Source organism: Brachycentrus maculatus, unplaced genomic scaffold (assembly GCF_059751285.1).
Source record: "Brachycentrus maculatus isolate JH-2025_06_01 unplaced genomic scaffold, ASM5975128v1 h1tg000572l, whole genome shotgun sequence".
NCBI lineage: Eukaryota > Metazoa > Arthropoda > Insecta > Trichoptera > Brachycentridae > Brachycentrus > Brachycentrus maculatus.
The window spans coordinates 177,010-202,341 of record NW_028281312.1 but is presented as its reverse complement, the minus strand read 5'-3'; the positions used below and the strand labels follow the sequence as shown (position 1 = coordinate 202,341).

At 36.1% G+C, this 25,332-nt stretch overlaps 1 protein-coding gene and 1 non-coding gene across 2 annotated transcripts in view; one reads left to right on the top strand and one right to left on the bottom strand.

Annotated features, from left to right (window-relative positions):
• The window catches only part of Alk (Anaplastic lymphoma kinase), a 64,483-nt gene that overhangs the window by 8,730 nt on the left and 30,421 nt on the right, over nucleotides 1-25,332 (top strand). Inside the window, exons 2-12 of the mRNA XM_088273397.1 lie at nucleotides 4,859-4,947; nucleotides 9,721-9,839; nucleotides 11,188-11,383; nucleotides 12,533-12,614; nucleotides 14,352-14,427; nucleotides 16,313-16,601; nucleotides 18,054-18,220; nucleotides 20,547-20,737; nucleotides 21,574-21,733; nucleotides 22,199-22,346; nucleotides 24,462-24,638. Of these exons, the coding sequence (XP_088129523.1) occupies nucleotides 4,859-4,947; nucleotides 9,721-9,839; nucleotides 11,188-11,383; nucleotides 12,533-12,614; nucleotides 14,352-14,427; nucleotides 16,313-16,601; nucleotides 18,054-18,220; nucleotides 20,547-20,737; nucleotides 21,574-21,733; nucleotides 22,199-22,346; nucleotides 24,462-24,638 (1,694 nt within the window). The remainder of the gene's footprint in view (nucleotides 1-4,858; nucleotides 4,948-9,720; nucleotides 9,840-11,187; nucleotides 11,384-12,532; nucleotides 12,615-14,351; nucleotides 14,428-16,312; nucleotides 16,602-18,053; nucleotides 18,221-20,546; nucleotides 20,738-21,573; nucleotides 21,734-22,198; nucleotides 22,347-24,461; nucleotides 24,639-25,332) is intronic.
• TRNAG-ACC (transfer RNA glycine (anticodon ACC)) lies at nucleotides 23,084-23,156 on the bottom strand. Its single transcript has one exon. It is a non-coding gene; the product is annotated as a tRNA-Gly (tRNA).

Here is a 25,332-nt window from a genome sequence, read left to right as displayed (position 1 = left end):
ACCGCCACAGGCTGGTTTAAGAGATCACTTTACACACGTGTAACATTCACCAATTCTACTAAAATTCTTGTAAGTTCTATATATATGAACCAAATTTAAAACATTATTCTTGAATCACTAGAACTTCACAAGAGACATCTATTAGTGAGATGAAAACGAGCTTTTTTTACTAAGCAGAAAGCTGGTTTAAGTAATCACTTTACACACGTGTAACATTCATCAGTTCTGCCCATTATTGACAACTACTCAAATTCTTGGAAGTTCTATATAAGTACATGAACCAATTTTGAAACATTGTCGATTTCGACCATAAATCATTGAATTGTTTATTCGTTAAAAATTAATGCTGCCATATTTTTTAAATGTATATTTTTACGCTCGCCGTTCGGACGCACTTTAAATTTATTGAGACATGATTTACGATCGTGCACGCCCACGACGCAAGGTCCAAACGCAGTAACCGCCAAATTATTTCAATGAATGAATAATTATATTTAGAAATTACATTTTGTACGCGGGTTTATTCACAAAATTTTGTGTCAAATTTTCGTTCACAAATTCTGGAGTTTACTCCAGAAGTTATTTATATTCTTTTGAAGTAAAAAAGTTAACTTTTGAAGTTATTAATATCAAGATTTTTAGTTAATGTTTTCAGGCGTCTCATAGTATGTAAAATAATTGTGGAAGAATATATATATATATATATATATATATATATATATATATATATATATATATATATATATATATATATATATATATATATATATATAAATATATATATATATATATATATATATATATATATATATATATATATATATATATATATATATACATATATATATATATATATACATATATATATATATATATATATATATATATATATATATATATACATATATATATATATATATATACATATATATATATATATATATATATATATATATATATATATATATATATATATATATATATACATATATATATATATACATATATATATATTTATATATATATATATATATGTATATATATATATATATATATATATATATATATATATATATATATATATATATATATATATATATATATATATATATATATATATATATATATATATATATATATATATATATATATATATATATATATATATATATATTAATAAAGAGAAATATTTGTTTTTTTTATAACTTATACAAATATTTCTATTTCATACTATTTCTGTGAGCCTAAGCGGCTCATCATTAGAAATAGGTATCAAATTGTGGTAGAGTGGGTTCGAACCGAGAAACTCTGAATTAAGAGTCCGCGACACTAACCACGGGACCACAACCCGACAAATTATTAAAAAAAAACTGATAATCATCACGCCGCTTTCCCGCAGTGGTAGGTAGAGAGGATAGAACGCTACACTACTCTGCCTTTGCAAAAATTCTTCGCCTCTTCCATGTTCATGACTCTTACATACATTTCATAAAGATTTCTGTTGGTAAAAATCTTATTTCATTTTAATTATAAATGTCTTCAAATCACATGAAATATCTTTTTAATCAAACAATAAATCATGTGTTAACGATCAATATAACACTGTATTTGTATGCTGCAGTGCTCTATGCACCACCGGGTGCGGATAAGGGTTATGATGATGCTTATCACAGCCTTGCATTCTTTCCTTACATCACCATTCGAACATATATCATACATAGTTTTGCCTGGATCGATACAATATCAGTTATATTTAAAATGTGTTTAGTGTAGTCTGCCCAGAGAGCGTAGGTACTTCAGAAAAATCATATTTTATCTATGATTGTAAAATTCTATGGTTAAATAAACAAGATAACTTTAATTCGATTTTAGATTTATTTTATAAACAGACGTCGCGCGGCAATGTTGCATTTGGTGCGGCCATTTTTAGAACGGAAATGTCTAACCGTTTGGCGACCGCCATGACTGAAAATACCCCGTAAATAAATCGCACGTGTGCATGAATCTTAGTAAAATCGAATTAAAAATAGCCCATTTCCGGATTATTCTTATTAGTGTGTCGTGTGTGGTCCCCCTAGTCGAATATCGCTTGATAGTAATTGTCCTTGTCTTGGCCGGCTCTAAACACCGCCTCAACGATTCTGATCCCCGGATACCTGAATAATATGAAATATGAAATAATAAAATAAACAATATGTTGCTTTGTAATTATTAAAGAAACGACAGTAAAAGTTTATTCTATAACAATCTTTTATAATTCACATATCGCTCACTCCTTTCAAGAACGTCATAAATAAAAAAACTTGATTTTTCAGAACGTTTTTAATGTTTAAAAATATAACACAATGTATTAAAAATAAATATCAAGCCACTTATTGAACTTTTTACTGTGCAATAGATCTTTTTAGGTAAAACTTGAAGGTTTTTTTTCTCCATTTGAAAAAAAATTGAATATTTAAAAAAATAATAAAACAATACCTTTTCTTCAAAATGCAAAAACAACACTTTTCGCATTGTAGCGGGTAAATATTAGTTAAAAATATGCCTCTTTTGCTGGGATATAGTGCATTTTTTGGGCATTTCGAAAACATGTATAACTGAAAATTCACGATTTTTTATTAATGAGGTTCTTGAAAGGAGTGAGCGATATGTAATAAACCTTCATAAAAATACAGTTCAACGCCTGATTGTGAATCTCGAAGTCGTTAAAAACAAAAATCATGTGTTCAGATTGAATTTATCTACTCTAAATTGCCAATATATTAACTTCTGTATGGAATCGATACCCTTATTTCTTCTTCTACTTCAAACCCGTATTTTAGTCGTATCATCTTGCTCGCCAAATATCCGAAGGCAATATATAGTCAAAATAGGCAATATATGTATATATATATATATATATATATATATATATATATATATATATATATATATATATATATATATATATATATATATATATATATATATATATATATATATATATATATATATATATATATATATATATATATATATATATATATATATATATATATATATATAGGCAAAGCTAAGATAAGCATTATCGATAAAATTAAGAAAGGTGTGTTGAGATGGTTTGGACATACAAACTTATACAAACTTACTTCATAGAAGAAGTGAAGCATATAGCTGGCAAAAGAGGGATGAAAGTAGACTGAATGCAGTCGAAATGCGATCTCTCAGAAGAATGTGCGACAAAACAATGTATGATAGATGTGCTAATAGTGAAATAAGGAAGGAATGCAAAGCTGAGATAAGCATTATCGATAAAATTAAGAAAGGTGTGTTGAGATGGTTTGGACATGTAGAACGAATGAGTGAGGAAAGAACGGTAAAACAAATTTATGAGGCGAATGTTATTGGGAAAAGAAGCAGAGGAAGACCGAGAAAAACATGGCACGATCAGGTATGCCAAATACTTGAAAGTGATCAGGTTAGGAGTCGTAACAATCGGCGGGTGTGTATGAGGAGATGCATGAACGTGGAAGAGGCGAAGAATGTTTGCAAGGACAGAGTGGTGTGGCGCTCTATTCTCTCTGCCTACCCCTGCGGAGAAGTGGCGTGATGGTTAGTTAGTTCAATATATATAGTCCTGAGAGTTACAAAACAAATAATAGAGTTAAAATTCACCTTCACTCATTTAACACCACCTTAATGCCCTGAACTCCTGTTTTTTTTTGTTTTATGTATTTTTTTTATATACAGTCATTTTAGGGTTAGTAGTTAAACTTGGCACGGGCTCAATCGGAAGTCCTATTTCAGAATATCCTGAAAGCCAAACGAAGTGATTTCAGTTGGGTTGACTGAAAATGACTGCATTTATAATTTAAGTATTTATTTTAGTACAAACCTTACTCCTTTATGAATGTATATATATATATATATATATATATATATATATATATATATTTACATATATATATATATATATATATATATATATACATATATATATATATATATATATATATATGTATATATATATATATATATATATATATATATATATATATATATATATATATATAAATATATATTGTGTAATGGTCAGCACGCTCGGCTACCGTTCTGGAGGTCCCGGTTTCGATTCCCAGGGGGGGTCAAATAAATATAAGTGATTTTTTCACTGTAATATTTATTCAATATTACCCTGGACTGGTACCTGAAGCGGAGGGTTGGTCACCTTTCCTTCATGTGTAAACGATCAAGATAACACTGCGTTTATATGACGCAGTGCCCTATGCACCATTGGGGTGCGGATAAGGGTTTGAAATATATATATATATATATATATATATATATATATATATATATATATATATATATATATATATATATATATATATATATATATATATATATATTTTATACAAAACTCTTATTTGTGATACCGGATCATTGTCAGACGGAAGGAATATCTAAATGAACATACTCAACCTATAAAGGATTGTATTAGACTCGTGAAGTGTTTATAACAGCCGATACAATCAATATTTTCATTCATAATTTTCTTTAGCGAAATTCGCCTTCGTAAATACGTTGTTTTCTTAAGTTGGTAATGAATGTCGTCACAGAAACGATGGACTTATTTTAATATTGGTAAAATTGTAAAATTATTGGCGGCTCTATTCTATAGTAAATTATAGTAAATTCAAGAAAGTAACTCAAGAACGGGAGAAGATTAGTCAGAAAAGTAAAAAGTTTAATCAGAAATGGAAAAAATTTAATACAAATATTAATGCTGATGGCTAGTTGCACTGGTATGGCGACAGATAGCGAGTAAGCTTGCACAATGCATCAAACCGGATATTAAATTTGACTTTTTTTATTTCAGGGCACTTCTTGCACTTGGCAGTGGGCCCCTCCACTGAGGTTATGACCATAGCGAGTCCAGAATATTATGGCATCATGGAGAAATGTCGGGTAAGTTCATATTTATTTATTTAAATTCCCTTCTTCTTCTTCTTCTTTGTTTAGGACTATGTCCTGTCATTCTCCGGTCCACTCCTGGGAGGTGGAAGACCAGCTATCCTTCCATCGTTTAGGTGGTCTTCCTGGGGGTCTGATCCCGCTTATGCTGCTGTCCGCTGCTATCCTCACCACTCGATCCCAACTCGCTCTTCCCACATGATCTCTCCAGAAACGTCTTCTTTCTCTTTCCCATCGCTCGACATCTTCAACATCGCAGATTTTTTCTTATTTCTGAGTTTCTTACTCTGGTCGCGAAGTGTTAGGCCTGCAATGAGTCGTAGAGTCTTCATTTCGGATATCCTAAGAAGGCTTTTTTCAATTTTTTTTTAAACTTTCATAATTACGAATTAAAATAATGTGTCTTCACTGTGCCGAGAGCACATTTTACAAAATAATTCGTAAAGTTACATGCAAGGAAATTGTTTATAACATGTAATCGAATACGATATAACCGAATGATGCGATATGTTTCAGATCTACCCATTTCCATCACTAAATATTTACCGTGAAAAATACACATTGATATGTAGCGTTTATTTATTCAAGACGGCCAATATATTGCTCGCTCTACTGAATTAGGGTAGCCGCAAGAGGGCCCTATGTCTAGATCTGACAATTTTTGTGTCTACAACATTTTTACTTGTTCACAAATCTGGATTACCTCCAATTAATTAAAGGAGTTATTTTTCATAATATTTTTTGCATCCTCATCAAAGATGAAGAAGAATAAGGAAGTCTGGGCATTTACAGGGCTGGCGACCGTCATAGGCTGGTTTAAGTGATCACTTTACACACGTGTAACATTCACCAATTCTACCCATTATTGATGAATTGATGAATGTTACGCGCGTGTTACATTAACCAATTTAAACCAGCCTGTGACGGTTGTCAGTAAATGCCCAGACTTTCATATTCTTCTTCGTCTTTGATGAGATGTCAAAAAGTAAGATGATTTTTTAGTCTCTAAACCGATTTCTAAGTGAATTGGGTCTTAAAGTATCAAATATACTGTTACATAGTGTAATATTCTGTAGTATTTGGCTTATCTAGCGATAATACTGGGAATAAAGTACACGCTAAAGATGCAGTTTCACGTTATTTCGGAACCGTGTTGTGCAGAGAGTCTGATGTCAATGTTTTGAGCGCCTACACAAGCAATATACGTGTCAGAATGCTATGCATATTGCCTAACTACTAGGCGTAATGAACTGAAATTTTACGTTTTTTATATTGAACTTTGACTACACCAACATAGGTAAATTTTCACAAGTAGATACATGGAAATCGTTAAAAGATACAGTTAAATAATGTATAAATAGGAAGAACATAGCAGAATCCAGTGTCATTTGTTCAAAGCGCCTACTAAAGCAACACACATGCCAGAATGCTGTGCATATTGCCTTACTGCTAGGCGTAATTCACTGAAATTTTAAAATATCCAGGTTGAAATTTTGTTGCATCAATGTTCAGAAATACATGAAAATCGTTATAAGGCATAGAATAATGACGTAAGAATATGAAAAACGTAATCGCGTCGTGTCATTTGTTCTGAACGCCTACACAAGCAATACTCATGCCAGAATGATGTGCATATTGCCTTACTGCTAGGCGTAATTCACTGAAATTTTAAAATATCCAGGTTGAAATTTTGTTGCACCAATGTTCAGAAATACATGAAAATCGTTATAAGGCCAAGCATAATGAAGTAAGAATATGAAGAACATAATTGCGTCGTGTCATTTGTTCTGAACGCCTACAAAAGCAATACTCATTGCAGAGTGCTGTGTATATTGCCTTACTGCTAGGCGTAATTCACTGATATTTTAAAATATCCAGGTTGAAATTTTGTTGCACCAATGTTCAGAAATACATGAAAATCGTTATAAGGCCAAGCATAATGAAGTAAGAAAATGAAGAACATAATTGCGTCGTGTCATTTGTTCTGAACGCCTACACAAGCAATACTCATGGCAGAGTGCTGTGCATATTGCCTTACTGCTAGGCGTAAGTCACTGAAATTTTATGATTATCGTTTTAATGTTTGGTTGCTCTAACATAGACCGATTTATACCAAAAAAAATCTATATGGTAATTTTTTTTATATAATTTTAATTAATTTTATAAATATTTCTCCTTACAATCTTAAAATAAAAAAAACCCAGTTCTCTCCAATAAAGACTGAGCTCTTGTGCTTAAATACATAAAAATCTTCTTAATACACAGTATAATAAAGAATAGGAAAAACGTAGTGGAGTCCAGTGTCATTTGTTCTGAGCGCCTACACAAGCAACACTCATGTCAGAATGGTATGCATATTGCCTTTGTTTTAGGCGCAATTGACTCAGAATGTAAGATTATCGATTTGATGGTTGCATATCAACATAACATAAGCCGATTATCAACAAATCCATGAAAATCGTTAAAAGACAATATAAGAAAGTAAAAATAGGAATAACAAAGTTGAGTATCATATGTTCTGAGCGCCTATACAAGCAACTCTTAGGTCAGAATGCTGTGCATATTGCCTTACAACAAGGCGTAATTTACTGAAATTTGTACGATTATCGGTTTGATGTTTGTTTTACTTAGGCCGATTTTCACACACACATGAAAATCATCAAAACACACAGCATGATGTATAATAGGAAAAACGTAGAAGAGTCCAATGCAATATGTTCTGAACGCAATACTCATGTCAGAATGCTGTACATATTGCCTAATAACTAGGCGTAATTTACTGAAATTTTACGATTTTCAGTCTGATGTTTGGTTACTCCAATAAAAGCCAATTTTCACAAAAACATGAAAATCGTTAAAAAAACACAATGATATTAAGTAAGAATAGGAAGAACGTAATAAAATCCAGAGTCATTTGGTCTTAGCGCCTACGTAAGCAACACTCATGTCAGAATGCTGCGTATATTGCCTTACAATTAAGCGTAATGTACTGAAATTTTATAATTTTCAGGTTGAAGTTTTGTTGCACTAACACAGGCCAATTTTCACAAATATACGAGAAACATCAAAGACACAGAATAATAATGTAAGAATTGGAAAAACGTAGAAGAGTCCAATGCAATATGTTCTGGGCGCCTACACAAGCAATACTCACGTCAGATTGCTATGCATATTGCCTTACTACTAGGCGTAATGTACCGAAAATTTGACGATTATTGGTTTTAAATTTGGTTTCACCAACGTAGACCGAATTTTCACAATGACACGAAAATTGTGAAAAGGCACAGTGAAATAAAGTAAGAACCGGAAAAACTTAGAAGAGTCCAGTGCAATATGTTCTGAGCGCCTAAACATGCAACACGCTTATCATAATGCTAAACATATTGCCTTACTACAAGGCGTAATCAACTGAAATTTTACTATAGGAACCTAGTAGAGTCCAGTGTCATATATTCTGAGCGCCAGCATAAGCAATATTCATGTCAGAATGCTATGCATATTGCCTTACAACAAGGCGTAATTTATTGAAAAAAAATAATAATCGGTTTGATGTTTAGTTGCACTAACATAGGCCGATTTTCACAAATACACGAAAATCGTTAAATGACACAGTTTAAAGAAGTGAAAACAAGAAAAACAAAGTACTCTCATAAATGTTCAAAGAGTCTCATAAATGTTCAAGCCACAATCATGTCAGAATGCTATTCATATTGCCTTACTACTAGGCGTAATTCACTGAAAATTTTATGATTTGCGGTTTGATGTTTGGTTGAACTAATAAAGGCCGATTTTAACAAATACATTAAAATTTTAAATGACAGAAAAATAAAGTAAGAATATACGAATAGGAATAAGAATATTCCAGTGTCACATGTTCTAAACGCCTACAGAAGCAACACTCATGTCAAATTGCTATGCATATTGCCTTACTACTAGGCGTAATTTACTGAAAATTTTACGATTATTGGTGTAAACTTTGGTTTAACCAACGTACGCCAGTTTTCACATATCGCTCACTCCTTTCAAGAACGTCATAAATAAAAAATCGTCAGTTTTGGAATGCCCAGAAAATGTACTTTATCACAGCAAAAGCGGCATATTTTTAACTTAATATTTACCTACTACGGGACAGCAAGTGTTGTTTTTGCATTTTGAAGAAAAGGTTTTGTTTAATTATTTATGTCCGCCTTCGTAGTGTAATGGTCAGCACGCTCTGCTACCGTTCTGTAGGTCCCGGGTTCGATTCCCAAGGGGGGTAAAATAAATATAAGTGATTTTTTCACTGTTGTATTTATTCAATATTACCCTGGACTGGTACCTGAAGCGGAGGCTGATCACCTTTCCTTCATGCGTAAACGATCAAGATAACACTGCGTTTATGTGACGCAGTGCCCTATGCACCATTGGGGTGCGTATAAGGGTTTAGGTTTTACCTAAAAAGATCTGTTGCACAGTAAAAAGTTTAATAAGGGGATCGATATTTATTTTTAATACATTGTATTATATTTTTAAACTTTAAAACGTTCTCCTGAATAATTTTATAATTTTATAATAAGTTTTTTTATTTATGACGTTCTTGAAAGGAGTGAGCGATATGTATGACAATCGTCAAATTACACAGTATAATAAAGTCAGAAAATGAATAACATTGTAAAATCCAGTGTCATACATATGTTCTGAGCGCCTACACAAGCAACACTCCTATCAGAATGCTGTGCGTATTGCCTTACTACTAGGCGCAATTTACTAAAATTTTACAAATTTCAGGTTGAGGTTTGGTTGCACCAGCATAATATGCAGAACGCCAGCTTCAAAGTGGTAACCGAGCCGACGGACGGCACGCCTTCCTGGGTCCTCACCGAAATTCAAGGAAACGACTACGAAAGGTACGAATCATATATATCGTAGTCGTACAGGAGAAAGTGACCAACTAACAAGACATAAAATATTCAGGAGGGCCATTTAAGTCACTTTTGCTTGGCAACAAAATAAACATCAATGTAGTTAGTCATTTTTAACAAGTCAATATATTATACTTTCACGTTTAAAATCGTTTGGAATTTTTTCAGGGCAATATTAAACTAGTAACATATCAAATAGTCAATGAACAAATTTTTGTAAAAAATGCACTTGGTCACTTTCTCCTGTATGAATACGATATATTAGTTTAATTTCTCGATACAGTGCCCTATGCACCACTGGGTTCGGATAGGGGTTAGAAGAAGAAGAATGATGTAAATATGAATGTGGAAATAGTTTGTTTACATCTGTTTTAACAATGAAAATATTTCAAACGAGGTGATGAATCCCCAACATGCGCCTGAAGCACCACATCTCATACACCTCCAGCCACCCCTGTTCTGCCTGCTTGATAGTCTACGTTTCGCTTCCTTACAACGGTATACTCCAGACTAAAGTATGAAGATAAATGATTTCCTACAAATTTGTAATGACTTCTTCTTGTGTGCGTGTCATGTCAGGTCCCTCTGACGTCAACTATCACTTGAGAGTAATCGTTCTTGTCTCGGGCAGCTCTAAACAGTTCTGATCCCCGTCCAATCTCGTATTTTCCGGAGCCAGGAGATCTGCCTACTGCCCACACCTCGCGGACCCTCCACTAGGTGCAATAGCTCGTACTTGTCTCCTCTCAGCACATGCCCCAGATAGGACACCTCCCAGACCTTGATACTAGTCAGCAACTGTCTCCTGCTCTTGCTCTTTGGAGCACATATCGCTCACTCCTTTCAAGAATGTCATAAATCAAATATTGTCAATTTTCACTTGTGCATGTTTGCGGAATGCCCAGAAAATGTACTTTATCCCAGCAAAAGAGACATATTTTTAACTTAATATTTACCCGCTACAGGGCAGAAAGTGTTGTCTTTGCATTTTGAAGAAAAGGTTTTGTTTAATTATTTTTTTTAAGTTTTACTAAATATTTTTAAAACGGAGAAAAAAACCTTCAGGTTTTATTTAAAAAGATCTGTTGCACAGTAAAAAGTTCAATAAGTGGCTTGATATTTATTGTTAATACATTGTATTATATTTTTTTAACTTTAAAAATGTTCTCCTGAAAAATCAAGTTTATTGATTTATGACGTTCTTGAAAGGAGTGAGCGATATGTGTTGCTGACCATATCGGTCCATGGAACGCGTAGCATTCTACGATGTAGCCACATTTGTATGACTTCACAACTTCTATTATTTGCAAAGCTAATAATGTACTCTCTTTAGGTGGACAAAGCATTCGTTCTCCGTGGGTCGTGTCCAGAAAGGATTCCGTATAGTCCTTGAGGTGGTTCCGGGAGCTCTGGGCCCTACCAGGAGTGGTCACATCGCCGTGGATAACTTGAAGATGTCAGGATGCTTTGCGGAGCTGGCCACTGTGGACCAGTGCTCAGCGAGACAGTTGAAATGTCTTGCTAATAAGGTACGATGGTTGATTATCATTATTTAACCCTTAGAAAATTCAACAGTTTTGCGAGTTACACAGTTTATGTAGAGTCTGGGTAGACTCATAGTATATGTATTCTAAAAAAAAAAATATATGGTCAGTGTGTTTAGTTACCGTGCTGGAGGTCCTGGGTTCGATTCCCAGGGGGGGGTGAAAATAAATATTAGCGATTTAACACTGTAATATTTATTTACTATTACCCTGGACTGGTTCCTGTAGCGCAAGAGTGATCACCTTGCCTTCATGTAAGTAATGATCAAGATAACACTGCGTCAATTTGATGCAGTGCCCTATGCACCATTAGGTGCGGATAAGGGTAATAATAAAAAAAAATGTATACTTATCTCAATGGACTTCTTAGTGATACTGTTATATTATATTGAAATTTAATTCAAATTAAACACTTGAATATCCCACTTTAATGAGTTTTATTTACAACATTTTGAGTGTGTCCAAATACTTGTTCACAAAATCTGGATTATCTCCAATTACAGGAGTTATTTTCATATTATTTTTTGACATCTCATCAAAGATGAAGAAGAATATGGAAGTCTGGGCATTTCGGGGCTAACGACCGTCATAGGCTGGTCACTAAAACCAGCCTATGACGGTCGTCAGCCCTTTGATGAGATGTCAAAAAATAATATTAGTTTTATTTATATATACGGCCAGTTTCGAAAACGACAGATGTTTTCATCTTCTGGTACAAATTGAAACTAACCAACAAAAAATATATTATATATTAATAAAACTCATTAAAGTGGTTTATTCAAGTGTTAAATTTTAATAAAATAATCATGTCATTCCACAAAGTTAATGCGGAATCAATAAATAATATTATATTGAAATGTGAAAAGTTCCAAAAAATGTACATTTGTCTTAAAATGTACATCACTTGTCCTTTTTTTAAAAGGCAACATAAAAAATATCTAGACCTTAATATTTTTAATATTTATTATCATCATATACATATTTTTTACATTTACATTTTACATAATTACAGACTACGGTAATACCATATGGCTTTACTGAGTTTTCCCGTGGGAAGAGCACATATTCTTCTGTTATATTCTTCTCCATCTATGTGAAGATATCAATAATTACTATTTTGGTTGAATGTTCTAGGTTCCTGCTTGCATCAACTCCTCGCGCGTGTGTGATATCCTTGAAGACTGCGATCAAGGGGAAGATGAGAGACAGGATTGTGGTAAGTTAAAACCTCAACCGTTTATGAAGGTCTAACTCCTCCGATCCCAGGTCAACCACACACATTCCTTAGTTGAGACATTTGTCTTCTACCAGTGTCGTGTACCAACTTCGATCCAATTCAATTTATTTATTTCAATTAATATATACATTACAAACTATACAAAATTTAAATCGTTTACATTAAAATAAAATATATGCAAAAACTATTGCTTAAGGTGTAGAAGAATCCCGCTTCGGAAAACTCCTTCAGACACATGGAACAGATCAATATCCAATGAGATATTGTTTAACATAGCGGTAGCTCTTCCTACAGGAATAACCATCGGCAGGTTGGTCCTGTGTATAGAAATGTACAACAATCTATGCCAACACTGTCTTAGGTAACTATCGCGAACATACAGACCAATGTTTCGGATAATTTCAGGATTATCGATCAAACCGCGCAACAATAGATAAAAATGCGTAATCAAATACACATTCCTTCTAGTCTCTAAACTATTGTAGCCAAGCATACTTCTACTTTTCTAACCTGCGCTATCTGGGACAGTGTAAAGATTACTGTAAATCCAAGTCAGACTGACCTTAGCTATCTGGGACAGATTATACACTACTCCAATTCCAAGCAAGACTTACCAGCACTATCTGTGACAGTTTATAGACTTCATTAATTCCAAGCCAGTGTGCACATTCCAAACTAAGACAGTTATCTTCAACCAGTGCCTTGAGCGTTATTATGCTCTGTGTCTGTATGTCTCTGACCTGAACTATCTAGAACAGCTCCTGAACACCTCTAAAAACCAGATAAGTCGCGCATATTAACCTAAGATAGTTGACATCTACAGTGCTGTGTGTGCTGTTACCACATATTTGACCTTAGTTACAATATCTCTGGCCTTAGCTATCTGGTACAGTTAAGTCTCTTTCATCTCAGTCCAATGATTCCTCTAATCACTTACATTACCAAGCCTAGACAGTTATCTCCAAAGCCATATAATCACTATATCTCTGACCTGCACTATCTGGAACTGTTTATAGACTCCTCCAGTTCATTCTATCTATCTCAGCCCAAGGATTCCTCCATTCACGTACATTACCAACCATTGTCTTCAATGCCATACAATCACAATGTCTTTGACTTGCGCTATCTGGAACTGTTTATTGACTCTTCCAATTCATTATCAGTCCAATGGTTCCTCCATTCACGCAAATTCACAAGCATTCACAATTGTGGAGGTCCTCACCAAAACGTTACATTTCCATTATAAAAGTTTTTAAGTAATTAGGAATTTTAGCTAGTAAAATTGTTACGTTTTGGTGCGATTTAATGATTTCATATTGGTTCAACACAGGATTTGTCACTTCTTGTCGCAACTTTAATTAAGATTTGAATAAAATACTGTAAACAGAACAGATTTGCATTTAAAGATTTTTTGTGCCATATTGGAAATGTAACTTTTTGGTTAGGACCTCCACAATTGTCTTCAGTTCCATATAATCACTTTATTCCTGACCTGAGCTATCTGGAACTGTTTATAGACTCCTCCAATTCATCCTTTTTATCTCAGTCCAATGATTCCTCCGATCATATACATTCCCAAGCCTAGACAGTTGACTTCTGATGTATGCTATGTCACTATGTCTCTGACCTGAGCTATCTGGGAGCTCCTGAACTCTTCCATCATCTTTCTGTATCTTAAATTTTATTGTTATAATCATTTCATGTCTTTTTTTGCAGACAAGATGCCGTTTGGTGCAAGGTGTTCATTTGAAGACGGTTGGTGTGGCTGGTCCAACACGCGCCCTCCCAGAGAGTGAGTGAACAAACGAATGTTTTAGTCTATAAGTTTAGTAGAATCCGCCTCCGTAGTGTAATGGTCAGCACGCTCGACTACCGTTCTGGAGGTCCCGGGTTCGATTCGCAGGGGGTGTAAGAATAAATATGAGTGATTTTTTTCACTGTAATATTTATTCAATATTACCCTGGACTGGTACTTGAAGCGGAGGGCTGATCACCTTTCCTTCATGTGTAAACGATCAAGATAACACTGCGTTTATATGACGCAGTGCCCTATGCACCATTGGGGTGCGGATAAGGGTTTTATTATTTATTATTAGTTTAGTTGAATTTAGAGTATTCATAGAGTCACATTTCTGACAAAGCTATATAAGGAAAGAATCATGCAGTTTTAAATGTGCGTTTCTATAATTCCACTAATATCAGCGCCCAATGTAGTGCGGCAGTATTATCTCGATCGTTAATTACATAAAGCAAGAGTCTTTAAATTCAGATATCAGTCCAGGGTGATGATCAACCAATATTTTCAGCAGTCCTGCACTATGTGTCTTATGGTCTGAACAGCTCCACATTCACAATCAGGGTTGTTCCTTTTCTCTTACCTCCAAAGCAAGTAGTTGTGGCAACCCTGCTCTGTTCATACTCTGCTGTGTACCCATGCCCTTCGAAGCAGATCACACCCAGTACTAAGCATGTAATTACTCAAAGTTACTGATTAATGATAAGGAGAGTGTTACAGTGTTCTTAAAAACACTACTTCATGACTAAGTGGTATTACACAAAGTGAATGATGAATGATAAGGAGAGTGTTACAGTGTTCTTAAAAACACTACTTCATGACTAAGTGGTATTACACAAAGTGATTGATGAATGATAAGGAGAGTGCAGTGTTCTTAAAAAATAAAACTTCATGACTAAGCGGTATTACACAAAGTGAACGATGAATGATAAGGAGAGTGTTCCAATGTTCTTAAAAACACAACTTCATGACTAAATATACTAACTACACATTACTTCATGACTGTAATAACACAACTTTTTAGGTATTATTATACAAAGTGAACGATGAATGATAAGAAGAGTGTTAACAAAAAAGTGTTATTTTTTGACATCTCATCAAAGATGGAAAAGCATATGGAAGTCTGGGCATTTACGGGGCTGACGCACGTCATATGCTGGTTTAAGTGATCACTTTACACACGTGTAACATTCACCAATTCTACCCATTATTGACAACCACACTATTCAAATTCTTGGAAGCTCTATATATATGAACGAATTTAGAAACCTTGTTCTTGAAACACTAGAACTTCACTAGAGACATCTATTGGTGAGATGTAAAGAAAGTATGAATTTGAATAGTGTGGTTGTCAATAATGGGTAGAATTGGTGAATGTTACACGGGTGTAAAGTGATCATTAAACCAGCCTTTGACGGTCATCAGCCCCATAAATGCCCAGACTTCCATATTCTTCTTCATCTTTGATCAAATGTCAAAAAATAATGTGTTATTTTTTTATATTATTTTTTTTATTGGAAGGAAAAACAACAGTTACAATATATGATAAATCAGAATACAAAAAATCATGAGTACCAATTACAGTTCTTCAAAACTATGCATAAGAAAAGTCTAGTCATTACACAAGGGTGCTCTAGTTATAAATGAAGCCAATTGTTGCGTAAAAATTAAATGTATCGTTTATTTTAAATTAGATTTTTATTTAAAAAACGCGAATACAGAGTTTTGAAGAAGAAAAATTTTATTAAACTTATTGATAAAGGGTGTTTTTTAGAGGTTTTGTTTTTAAAATGGCAACATTGTATCTACAGACTGTAGTATTTTTACACAAGGTTGAACGATGAATGATAAGGATAGTATTACTCAATATTTCTCGCTCCAGGGGCTTGCTGAAGTGGCAGAGCCACTCGGGCCCCACGCCGACACCCAACACGGGCCCCGAGACGGACCACACCTGCCAGGACCGCGCGCCCGCGCAGCCCGCCCTCTCGGCCAACGGCTCGGCGGGCCTCGGCTGCGTGGGCCGCTACCTGTACGTCAACATGAACGGCTCCGGGGGCAACAAGGACGGGCCGGGCTTCGCGGCCAACGCCAACCTGGACAGCGTCGTCTTCAACCCGCCGCCCAAAGTGCACGGGGACCAGACGTCCAAGTACTACAACTCCTGCATGGTGAGAACCAGATATCTTTTGGTACATTTTATGCAAATGCCTTGGTACTCTTCCGTGTCTGTCTGCTGTGTCTACCTGTCAACGTAGATCTAGATTTTTTTCTTCTTTTTGTAGATCCTAAGGATCTGTTTGTGCCTCCGCTGTCACTCCAAGGATGTTGACTCCCAGCTGTCTTTCCACCTTTTCGGAGGTCTGCCTGGGGGTCTGCGTCCTTCAGGGTTTCCTTGTAGGGCGATACGTGGAAGTCTGATGATGATAAATCTAAATGATGAACTGAACTATTTAACTACTAATACCTTTACTGCCTACACCGGGGTACTTCTAGAAAATTTGGTGGTGGATTTACAGACTTGTATTTATTCAGATTGGCAGTGACAGACACGTTGGAAGCTTTTAAATGTAAATTCACAGTAAATTCGGGATACAATTTTGTTTTTCATTTTCTATTAATTTTGCAACTTAGTTCAAAACAAAAAATTGCATTGCAAGAGAAGGTCTGTCAGGAAGCCTGGATGCTTCGGTATCAGATCTGGGAATGCGGTGGGACAGCTTTCAATGGTCCTTCTACTTCGGATCTAACTTACTTCTTTACGTCTGATGATTCTATTTTCCTTACATTCGCACACCACTGTCTTGTTCGTTGCCTTCCCCACCTATTGACATTTTCTACATATTTCACATATTTCTCTTAAATGGTGTTCCTTATCCTTTATCGTAGACTGTTCCGTGTTTTCCTTTAGATTTCATTCTAGGAAGATCGATGGCGATTGCCTGGTTCACAATATGATCAGGTTTTTTGCGTCCTATGTTCCCGTACCATCTCAATTGCCTTTCCTCTACCTTACTTTTGATACCTGTTACAGCCAGGCTTCCACGAATGCGTAAATTCTTTATTTTGTCTCTAAGGAACATTCCAACTGACCGTGTAAGCATTCGCATTTCAGCAGTCTCTCATTGCCTAGAGTAGGTGTTACATATTGTCCAGCATTCGGAGCCATAGAGGAGTGCGGATCTGGCAATTGTTTGGTAGACTTTTTCTTTTAGCTTGTCTGGCATTTTTGGGTCACAAAGGACTCTCGTCTCGGATCAGAACTTCATCTACCCCACACTAATTCTATGCAATATATCTGCTGTAAACCCTACATCCTTGTATATTACATAGTAACCCCAGATATACCTAGGCCATTCCTTCGAATCATATCATCTTTCTGTAGCATCCATGAATTTTTGGTCTTTCTTTAGATGTCTTTCAAGGAAGATCCATGGCGATCACCTGGTTTACAATATGATCAGGTTCTCTGCGTCATATGTGCCTATACCATCTCAATTGCCTTTCCTCTACCTTACTACTGATGCCTGTTACAGCCAGGCTTCCATGAATGCGTGAACTTTTTATTCTGTCTCTAAAGGATATGATGATTTAGTATTAATATATGGTAATTTGGTTTGCAGATTCGTTTTTACTATCATCAGTATGGTAAGAATAGTGGATCCATAGCACTCCTTCTTATTGAACTGAAGGACAAAGAAAATTATACGGAGTTGATTTGGAGATCAGCTAAAAATCAAGGAATTGACTGGATCAGAGCTGTCGTTATACTCCCTAATGTGACTACCAGGTATGTTACTTTTTTGTCATTAAAAAAATATTCAAATGAATTTTTAGACATTTCTACTTTAAACAGATCGCTTACTCCTTTCAAGAACGTCATAAATAAAAAATTGACAATTTTCAGTTGTGCATGTTTTCGGAATGCCCAGAAAATTTACTATATCCCAGCAAAATAGGCATATTTTAAACTGAATATTTACCAGCTACAGGGCAGAAAGTGTCGTTTTTTGCATTTTGAAGAAAATGTGTTGTTTAATTATTTTTTTAAATATATTTAATATTTTTCAAATGGAGAAAAAACCTTCAGGTTTTACCTTAAAAGATCTGTTCAGTCAAAAGTTCAGTAAGTGGCTTGATATTTATTTTTAACACATTGTATTATATATTTAAACTTTAAAATCGTTCTCCTGAAAAATCAAGTTTTTTGATTTATAACGTTCTTGAAAGGAGTGAACAATATCTTAATATTCCATTGCTCGCATAACACATCATACTTAAGTAATTCCTCCTCTGTCCAAGCGGCCAGACTATGGAATGAATTACCTCTCCGCGTAAACAAATGCACCTTCTCTAATAACTTATATGAAACGTCTGAGACATTATGATCTATCATTAGAATCCTAACTGTCCATCAAATCTCATCCCTTAGTTTTTTCTTCTACCTCCTCCCCTAACTTCCTTCTTCCTTTGCCTTCCTTATTAGCATCAATTTGTAATTTTTGTTTTTTTTTTTGTATTAGTGTTCAAGTACTTTCTACCCTCTGATTGCAAATAGCTACATATGGTATCAAACTTTTTGACCAATACCACTACTCTGTTTTTGGTTGGTTGGAAGATATTCTTCTTCAAACCCTTATCCGCACCCCAATGGTGCATAGGGCACTGCATCATATAAACGCAGTGTTATCTTGATCATTAAATACAAGAAGGAAAGATGATCAGCCCTCCCCTTCAGGTCCAGGGTAATATTGAATAAATATTAGAGTGAAAATAAACACTTAAATTTATTCGACCACCGCCCTGAGAATCGAACCCGGTACCTCCAGAACGGTAGCCGGGCGTGCTGACCATTACACTACAGAGGCGGATAGTTTGATCTAGGAAAATCTTTGTCCATCGTTCTGTCTATATTTTGTCTATGGTGGAAAATCGGCTGTCAAATGTTCCCTTTTTTTCAAATATTGTGCCAATAATTTCGTTAATTTCTTCGACAGTCAGTTTGTGGTAATATATATCCATTTGTATTTGAATTTTACTTGGTATATACCACTATCTGTTAAAATCTATTGTGACACGTGTTTTGAGGCATTGCGCATCATTTTCAAATACCATATGTGAAGCTAAGTCTAAATTTTAGTTAGAGTTGTGTTCTTGGGAAGTTGAAGGAAGAGGGTAGGAACTGTTTCTTTCAAAATTTCCATTTTTTACGTTAGTTGTCTCTTGTTGATGGCGGCTCTCAGGAGGCATGCGGAGTACATGGCCAAGCCAACTGAATCGCCTTTTCTTGACGACAGTTGTGACCAAGATTTGCTGCGTCCTACGCCGTATCTCTTCATTCCTCACAAAGTCAAACCACCGCACGCCTAAAATTCTCCGCAAACACCGCATGCCTCCTGAGAGCCTTAATCAAGCTTGCCTCTTTTACAAGGCATCAGGTTCACGCCGCCCAGGACGACCACTGCTGACAATTCGTCGGCAGTTCTCGTTAGAACTTCGGGACGCGGATCTGACTTGGGAGGATGCAAGGGAGCTGGCAGCCGACAGAAAAGCCTGGAGACAGTTTGTGGACTGGAGCGGATATGGTTTAATTATTAAATTGTCTCTTGTTGTGTCACACATCGCTCACTCCTATCGACAACGTAATAAATCAAAAAGCTTGATTTTTCAGGAGATCGTTTTTAAAGTTTAAAAATATAGCACAATGTATTAAAAATAAATATCAAGCCACTTATTGAACTTTTTTCTTGCAACAGATCTTTTTAGGTAAAACCTGAAGGTTTTTTCTCCATTTGAAAAGTATTTAGTATAGTAAAAATAATTAAACAACACCTTTTATTCAAAATCTAAAAACAACACTTTCTGCCCCGTAGCGGGTAAATATTAAGTTAAAAATATGCCGCTTTTGGTGGGATATAGTACATTTTCTGGGCATTCTGAAAACATGCACAACTGAAAATTGACAATTTTTGATATATGACGTTGTTGAAAGGAGTGAGTGATGTGTCTTACTGAGCAAGTAGGTATATTATACATAAGCTGCATATAGGGCAGTTTTAAATTTCTCTAAATAATGAGCTGATAAAAAAATATAAGAAATCTTGTTTCTTCTTCAGGTATTATCTGCAGCTAGAGGCGAGGAAGGGTATGAGGGTGTACAGCGATGTGGCTGTGGACGACTTCTCAATGTCGCCAGAGTGCTTCGGCATCAACATCCCGCCCAAAGTCCTCGGGGACTACAACTACTGGGACCCCGTCCACAGCGGAGCCAACGCCAAACCGCACAAGGACTTTGAGAACAAGACATGTAAGGCGAAAGAAAATTGTGCGCGATAGAAGTAAAGCCGGTCCGCTGTCCAATTACGCAACTTGTAACGGGCGCGAATATCGATCCACTCCGTGTCTTAAATTCATGTGGAGACATGTATGGATGACTAATACCTTTGTTGTTCCAAAAATATACGTCCATATATATATATATATATAATATATAAACATATATTTCAAGGACGTATTCATATGTCTTACCCGTACCCGATATTGTTTACGTTTGACATATTTATGCGTCCCGCCCGGTTAAAAGGTTAAAAAATAGAGAATAAGAGATATTCAGCGTGAGACAGAGAGAGAGAAAGGGCATCTCAAATTAAATATAACACTGCAAAATTTGCATAAAACAAAAGAATAAGAATAAGGTATTATGTGAGAGACGCACAGCCCTGTTTTACGCCTTTTGATACAGCAAACCTTTATACGTACACGTATTGTACAGTAAGGTGTAAAGCCTGTTCTTCTTCTAACCCCCATCCCCATCCAATGGTGCATAGGGCACTGCATCATATTGTCGCACTGTTATCTTGATCATTAACATACGAAGGAAAGGTGATAAGCCCTCCGCTTCAGGTACCAGTCCAGGGTAATATTTAATAAATATCAGAGTGTAAAATCAACCTTCAGCATTAAATCACCACAGAGGTAAAACAGGGCTGTGTAATGTCACCATGGGTGTTAAATATGTATACGGACAATTGTGTGTAAGACATTAACTAACGTATGATGGTTCGCTTCACCAAAACTTGATCTGCCAGTTCGTCTACCATGCTAATGACAATTTACCCATTTGTGATTGATTTTTGTCTCCAGATTACGAGTTGAATTCGTGCGGCTCGACCGGGAGGTACGGCCCGTCGCAGGAGCAGTGCGACCTGTCCTACAAGAACACGTCCACCAAAGTGAGGGTCATGAGTGCGGAGCAGTACAAGGGCGTCCAAACATGGACTGTTCCCACAGAAGGATACTACACGTACGTCAAAATTCCACTCCTCTCCTTCCTGTATATACCATACCCTTACCCTTTTTCTCCCACCCTCTCTTACACATACACAATCACATGTGGCGTTTGAAAATGATGTGGAACGCGTCGAAATACGTGTCACAGTTGATTTTAAGAAATAATGGTGTTTACTAAATATAATTTTTAATTAAAAGTTGTTATTTTGTTGTATAAAATGCAGCTCCACAGAGGAATGTCAGTACAAAACGTAAATCTTATAATTCAATAAATAAATAGAAACTATCTTCAAAAGGACCCAATGGTGCGTTGGGCACTCGAACGTATTAGGGCAGATCACCGACCTAGCATTTGGCTGGCTTAAGCGATTACTTTATATACTTGTGTAACTTTCACTATTCTACCCATTGTGATGCTATAATGATAAGATTAGCAGTTTCCATGCTTCGGATGTTGATTAATAAGGTGTCTTTCCAGGATCATCGTCCACGGAGCTGGTGGAGGTTTGGGGTCCGGCGGGATGGGTTCGTCTCGCGGAGCAACCGCCAGAGCCCTTCTGGAGCTGCACAAAGGGCAGATCCTGTTCATCCTCGTGGGCCAGCAAGGCATGAGCGCTTGCATCAAGGTAACGCAATATCTCTGCCCCCAATCCTCGCGGGTTCATGAACTACCTGCATCGTTGCTAGTTCTCCAAGATTGACAGCTGTACGTGTGATGATGAGACACCTCAAGATATTCCCTACCTGTTGATGCTTTGCCCCTATTTCAGCCTTCAAAGACAACAGCTGGAGGCGCATTCATCTCTCTCAAAAATCATTGGATTTGCTACACATTCATCAGCAAATCTCTTTCTTTGCATATATATACTATACAACAGCACGTTGCAGGAGCCTGGGTGAGGACCTATCCAACGTCAGATCCGTGATAATTCATAAGGAACTCTCACGAGAGGTGGTATCATACATGATAAAACTAGGAAAAGACATAGGTACTATAAGCAAAGCTAGGACACAAAATGCCGAACCCTCTTCTAGTGGAACGGAAGGCCTGTTGACGACAGTCAGCAGTCCGGCTTCTCCTGAGGAGTGCAACGTGGTTCCCTCCCAGCAATGAGCAAATGCTGACAAGTTCCTGGTTGACCCACATTATAATATCCCTCCTGTTCCCAACATAGATTACTAAAACAAGTTTTTTTTTCATTCAAACCCTTATCCGCACCTCAATGGTGCATAGGGCACTGCATTATATAAACGCAGTGTTATCTTGATCGTTAACACACAAAGGAAAGGTGATCAGCCCTCCGCTTCAGGTACCAGTCCAGGGTGATATTAAATAAATATTACAGTGAAAAAATCACTTATTAGCCCCCCCTGGGAATCGAACCCAGGACCTCCAGAACGGTAGCCGAGCGTGCTGACCATTACACTACGGAGGCGGACAAGAAGCTGTTTTTTTAGCTAGAAGAAACCAAAATCCACTTGATGATCTATAAACCTCTTCTAGCAGAACGGAAGCCCTGTTGACGACTTTTGTCCCTTTTTTTCTAATGACCTTTTTTTTAAAAAATATACAAGGTTATTGCATAATATTCAAAGTTCTTTTGACCAAAAGTACCTCGTTAGATTTTGTTTGATGTGTTTCTGTGTTTTTATCTTTAAGCTAATATGTACGTTACCATATAGTGTGTCAATTTTTTATTTAATATGGTTACAAAAGTTTTTTTATAATTTAAATTCATTTTCTAAACATTTCAAGTTACAATCTTTAAATTATAAACGCAGTTTTCTCCAGTAAAGAGACTGAGCTCTTGTGCTTGGAGAGGGACTTACACTTGTTAGTTATGTTCGTTGAAAATACAATTCAAAAACTAACTAACTAACTAACCATCACGCCGCTTCCCCGCAGGGGTAGGCAGAGAGAATCGAACGCCAAACCACTCGGTCTTTGCAAACATTCTTTGCCTCTTCTACATTCATGCATCTCCTCATACATACCCGACGATTATTACGACTCCTGACCCGGCCGCTTTCAAGTATTTGACATACCTGATTGTGCCAAGTTTTCCTCGGTCGTCCTCTGCTTCTTTTTCCAACTACATTCGCCTCATAAATTTGTTTAACCGTTCTTTCTTCACTCATACGCTCCACATGTCCAAACCATCTCAACACACCTTTCTTAATTTTATCGATAATGCTTATCTCAGCCTTACATTCTTTCCTTATTTCATCATTCGAACATCTATCAAACATCGTTTTGCCACACATTCGTCTGAGCGATCGCATTTCGACTGCATTCAGTCTGCTTTCATCCCTCTTTTGCCAACTCCATGCTTCGCTTCCATACATAAGGGTTGGAACCAGAACTCCATTGTGTACTGCCAGTTTAGCTTCCGCTGATAGATTTTTATTTGCTAAAACCGATTTTAGTGCACCATTCACTCTGTTCCCAGCATTCACTCTCCTTTCTATGTCTTTATCAATCTTTCCATCTCTAGAAAACATACTACCCAAATATATGAAATCATCTACCTGTTCCAAAACCTACAATTCATTTTTCTTGAAATTATTTACTTGATATTTGAATACATATTTTTTGAGTATAAAGCTTGACATGAAGTGAGTTCCAGGACCTTTTTTGTTTTAAAAAAAACCCTGATTTTACGGATAATGGAAGCAGGTTGTGCAACCTTATTCCTTATTGCAAGGTTGATTTCAATTTTGTTATGTTGGTTTCTCCACAGACCCTCTCTGTCCTGACGGAATCCAACTGCAAACACCTGAACAACAATTCAGGCACTGCTCTGGACACATATACGGACATGGGCCTCCCGTATTACCACAGCAAGACGCACGAGATCAAGAATACCGTCATCCAAGATGGCGGCGGGGGAGGCGGCGGAGGGACGTTCATCTTTGTTGTAAGTATTATATTTTAAGGGGCCAGAGCAAAATAAGTTTGGGAATTTGTGGTCTAGACCAGAGAACTTAAAAGGCACCAAGGGCCGTATATGGTATTTTGGGTACGCTGGCGGGCCACACCAAAACACTCAAAAATCTCATTTTCATTTTTATCTAACTTTAAGTGAATAATTTACTATCAAAGACAGTCGCATGAGGTACAGTAGATCCAATTTAATGATTTTGTAAAAGAATATCATATGTTGCCGTACAAAAAAATTATTTCAATGAAGAGTTGAAATAAATGAAAAATTTAACCGCGACTATCCGTGGGTCGCCAGTTTGACATACCTGGTCTAGACCACAGATCTTCAAACTTTTTGACTCGGCGCCTATTTTTAAACGTCAAAATTATTAATTGCGCTCTGCACCGACGTTCATTTACGTCCATACTTCCGGACTTATTTACTTACGTAAATTTCAATACCTTCACCGTCATTGGTTGGTGCTTTAATTAGTCATACATAAAAGGTTGTTATGTAGTAAGTTAAGGCATATCCGCTCCCTATATGGACCAAATGGAAGCTAGCTGCCTTGTATCCTCCCAAGTCATGAAGTTCAGGCGAGAGCTGCCGACGAATTGTCCGCAGTGGTCGTCCAGGGCTTTGCAAACCTGACGCCTTGTAAAAGTTTTTCTTGCATTCTTTGGTTACG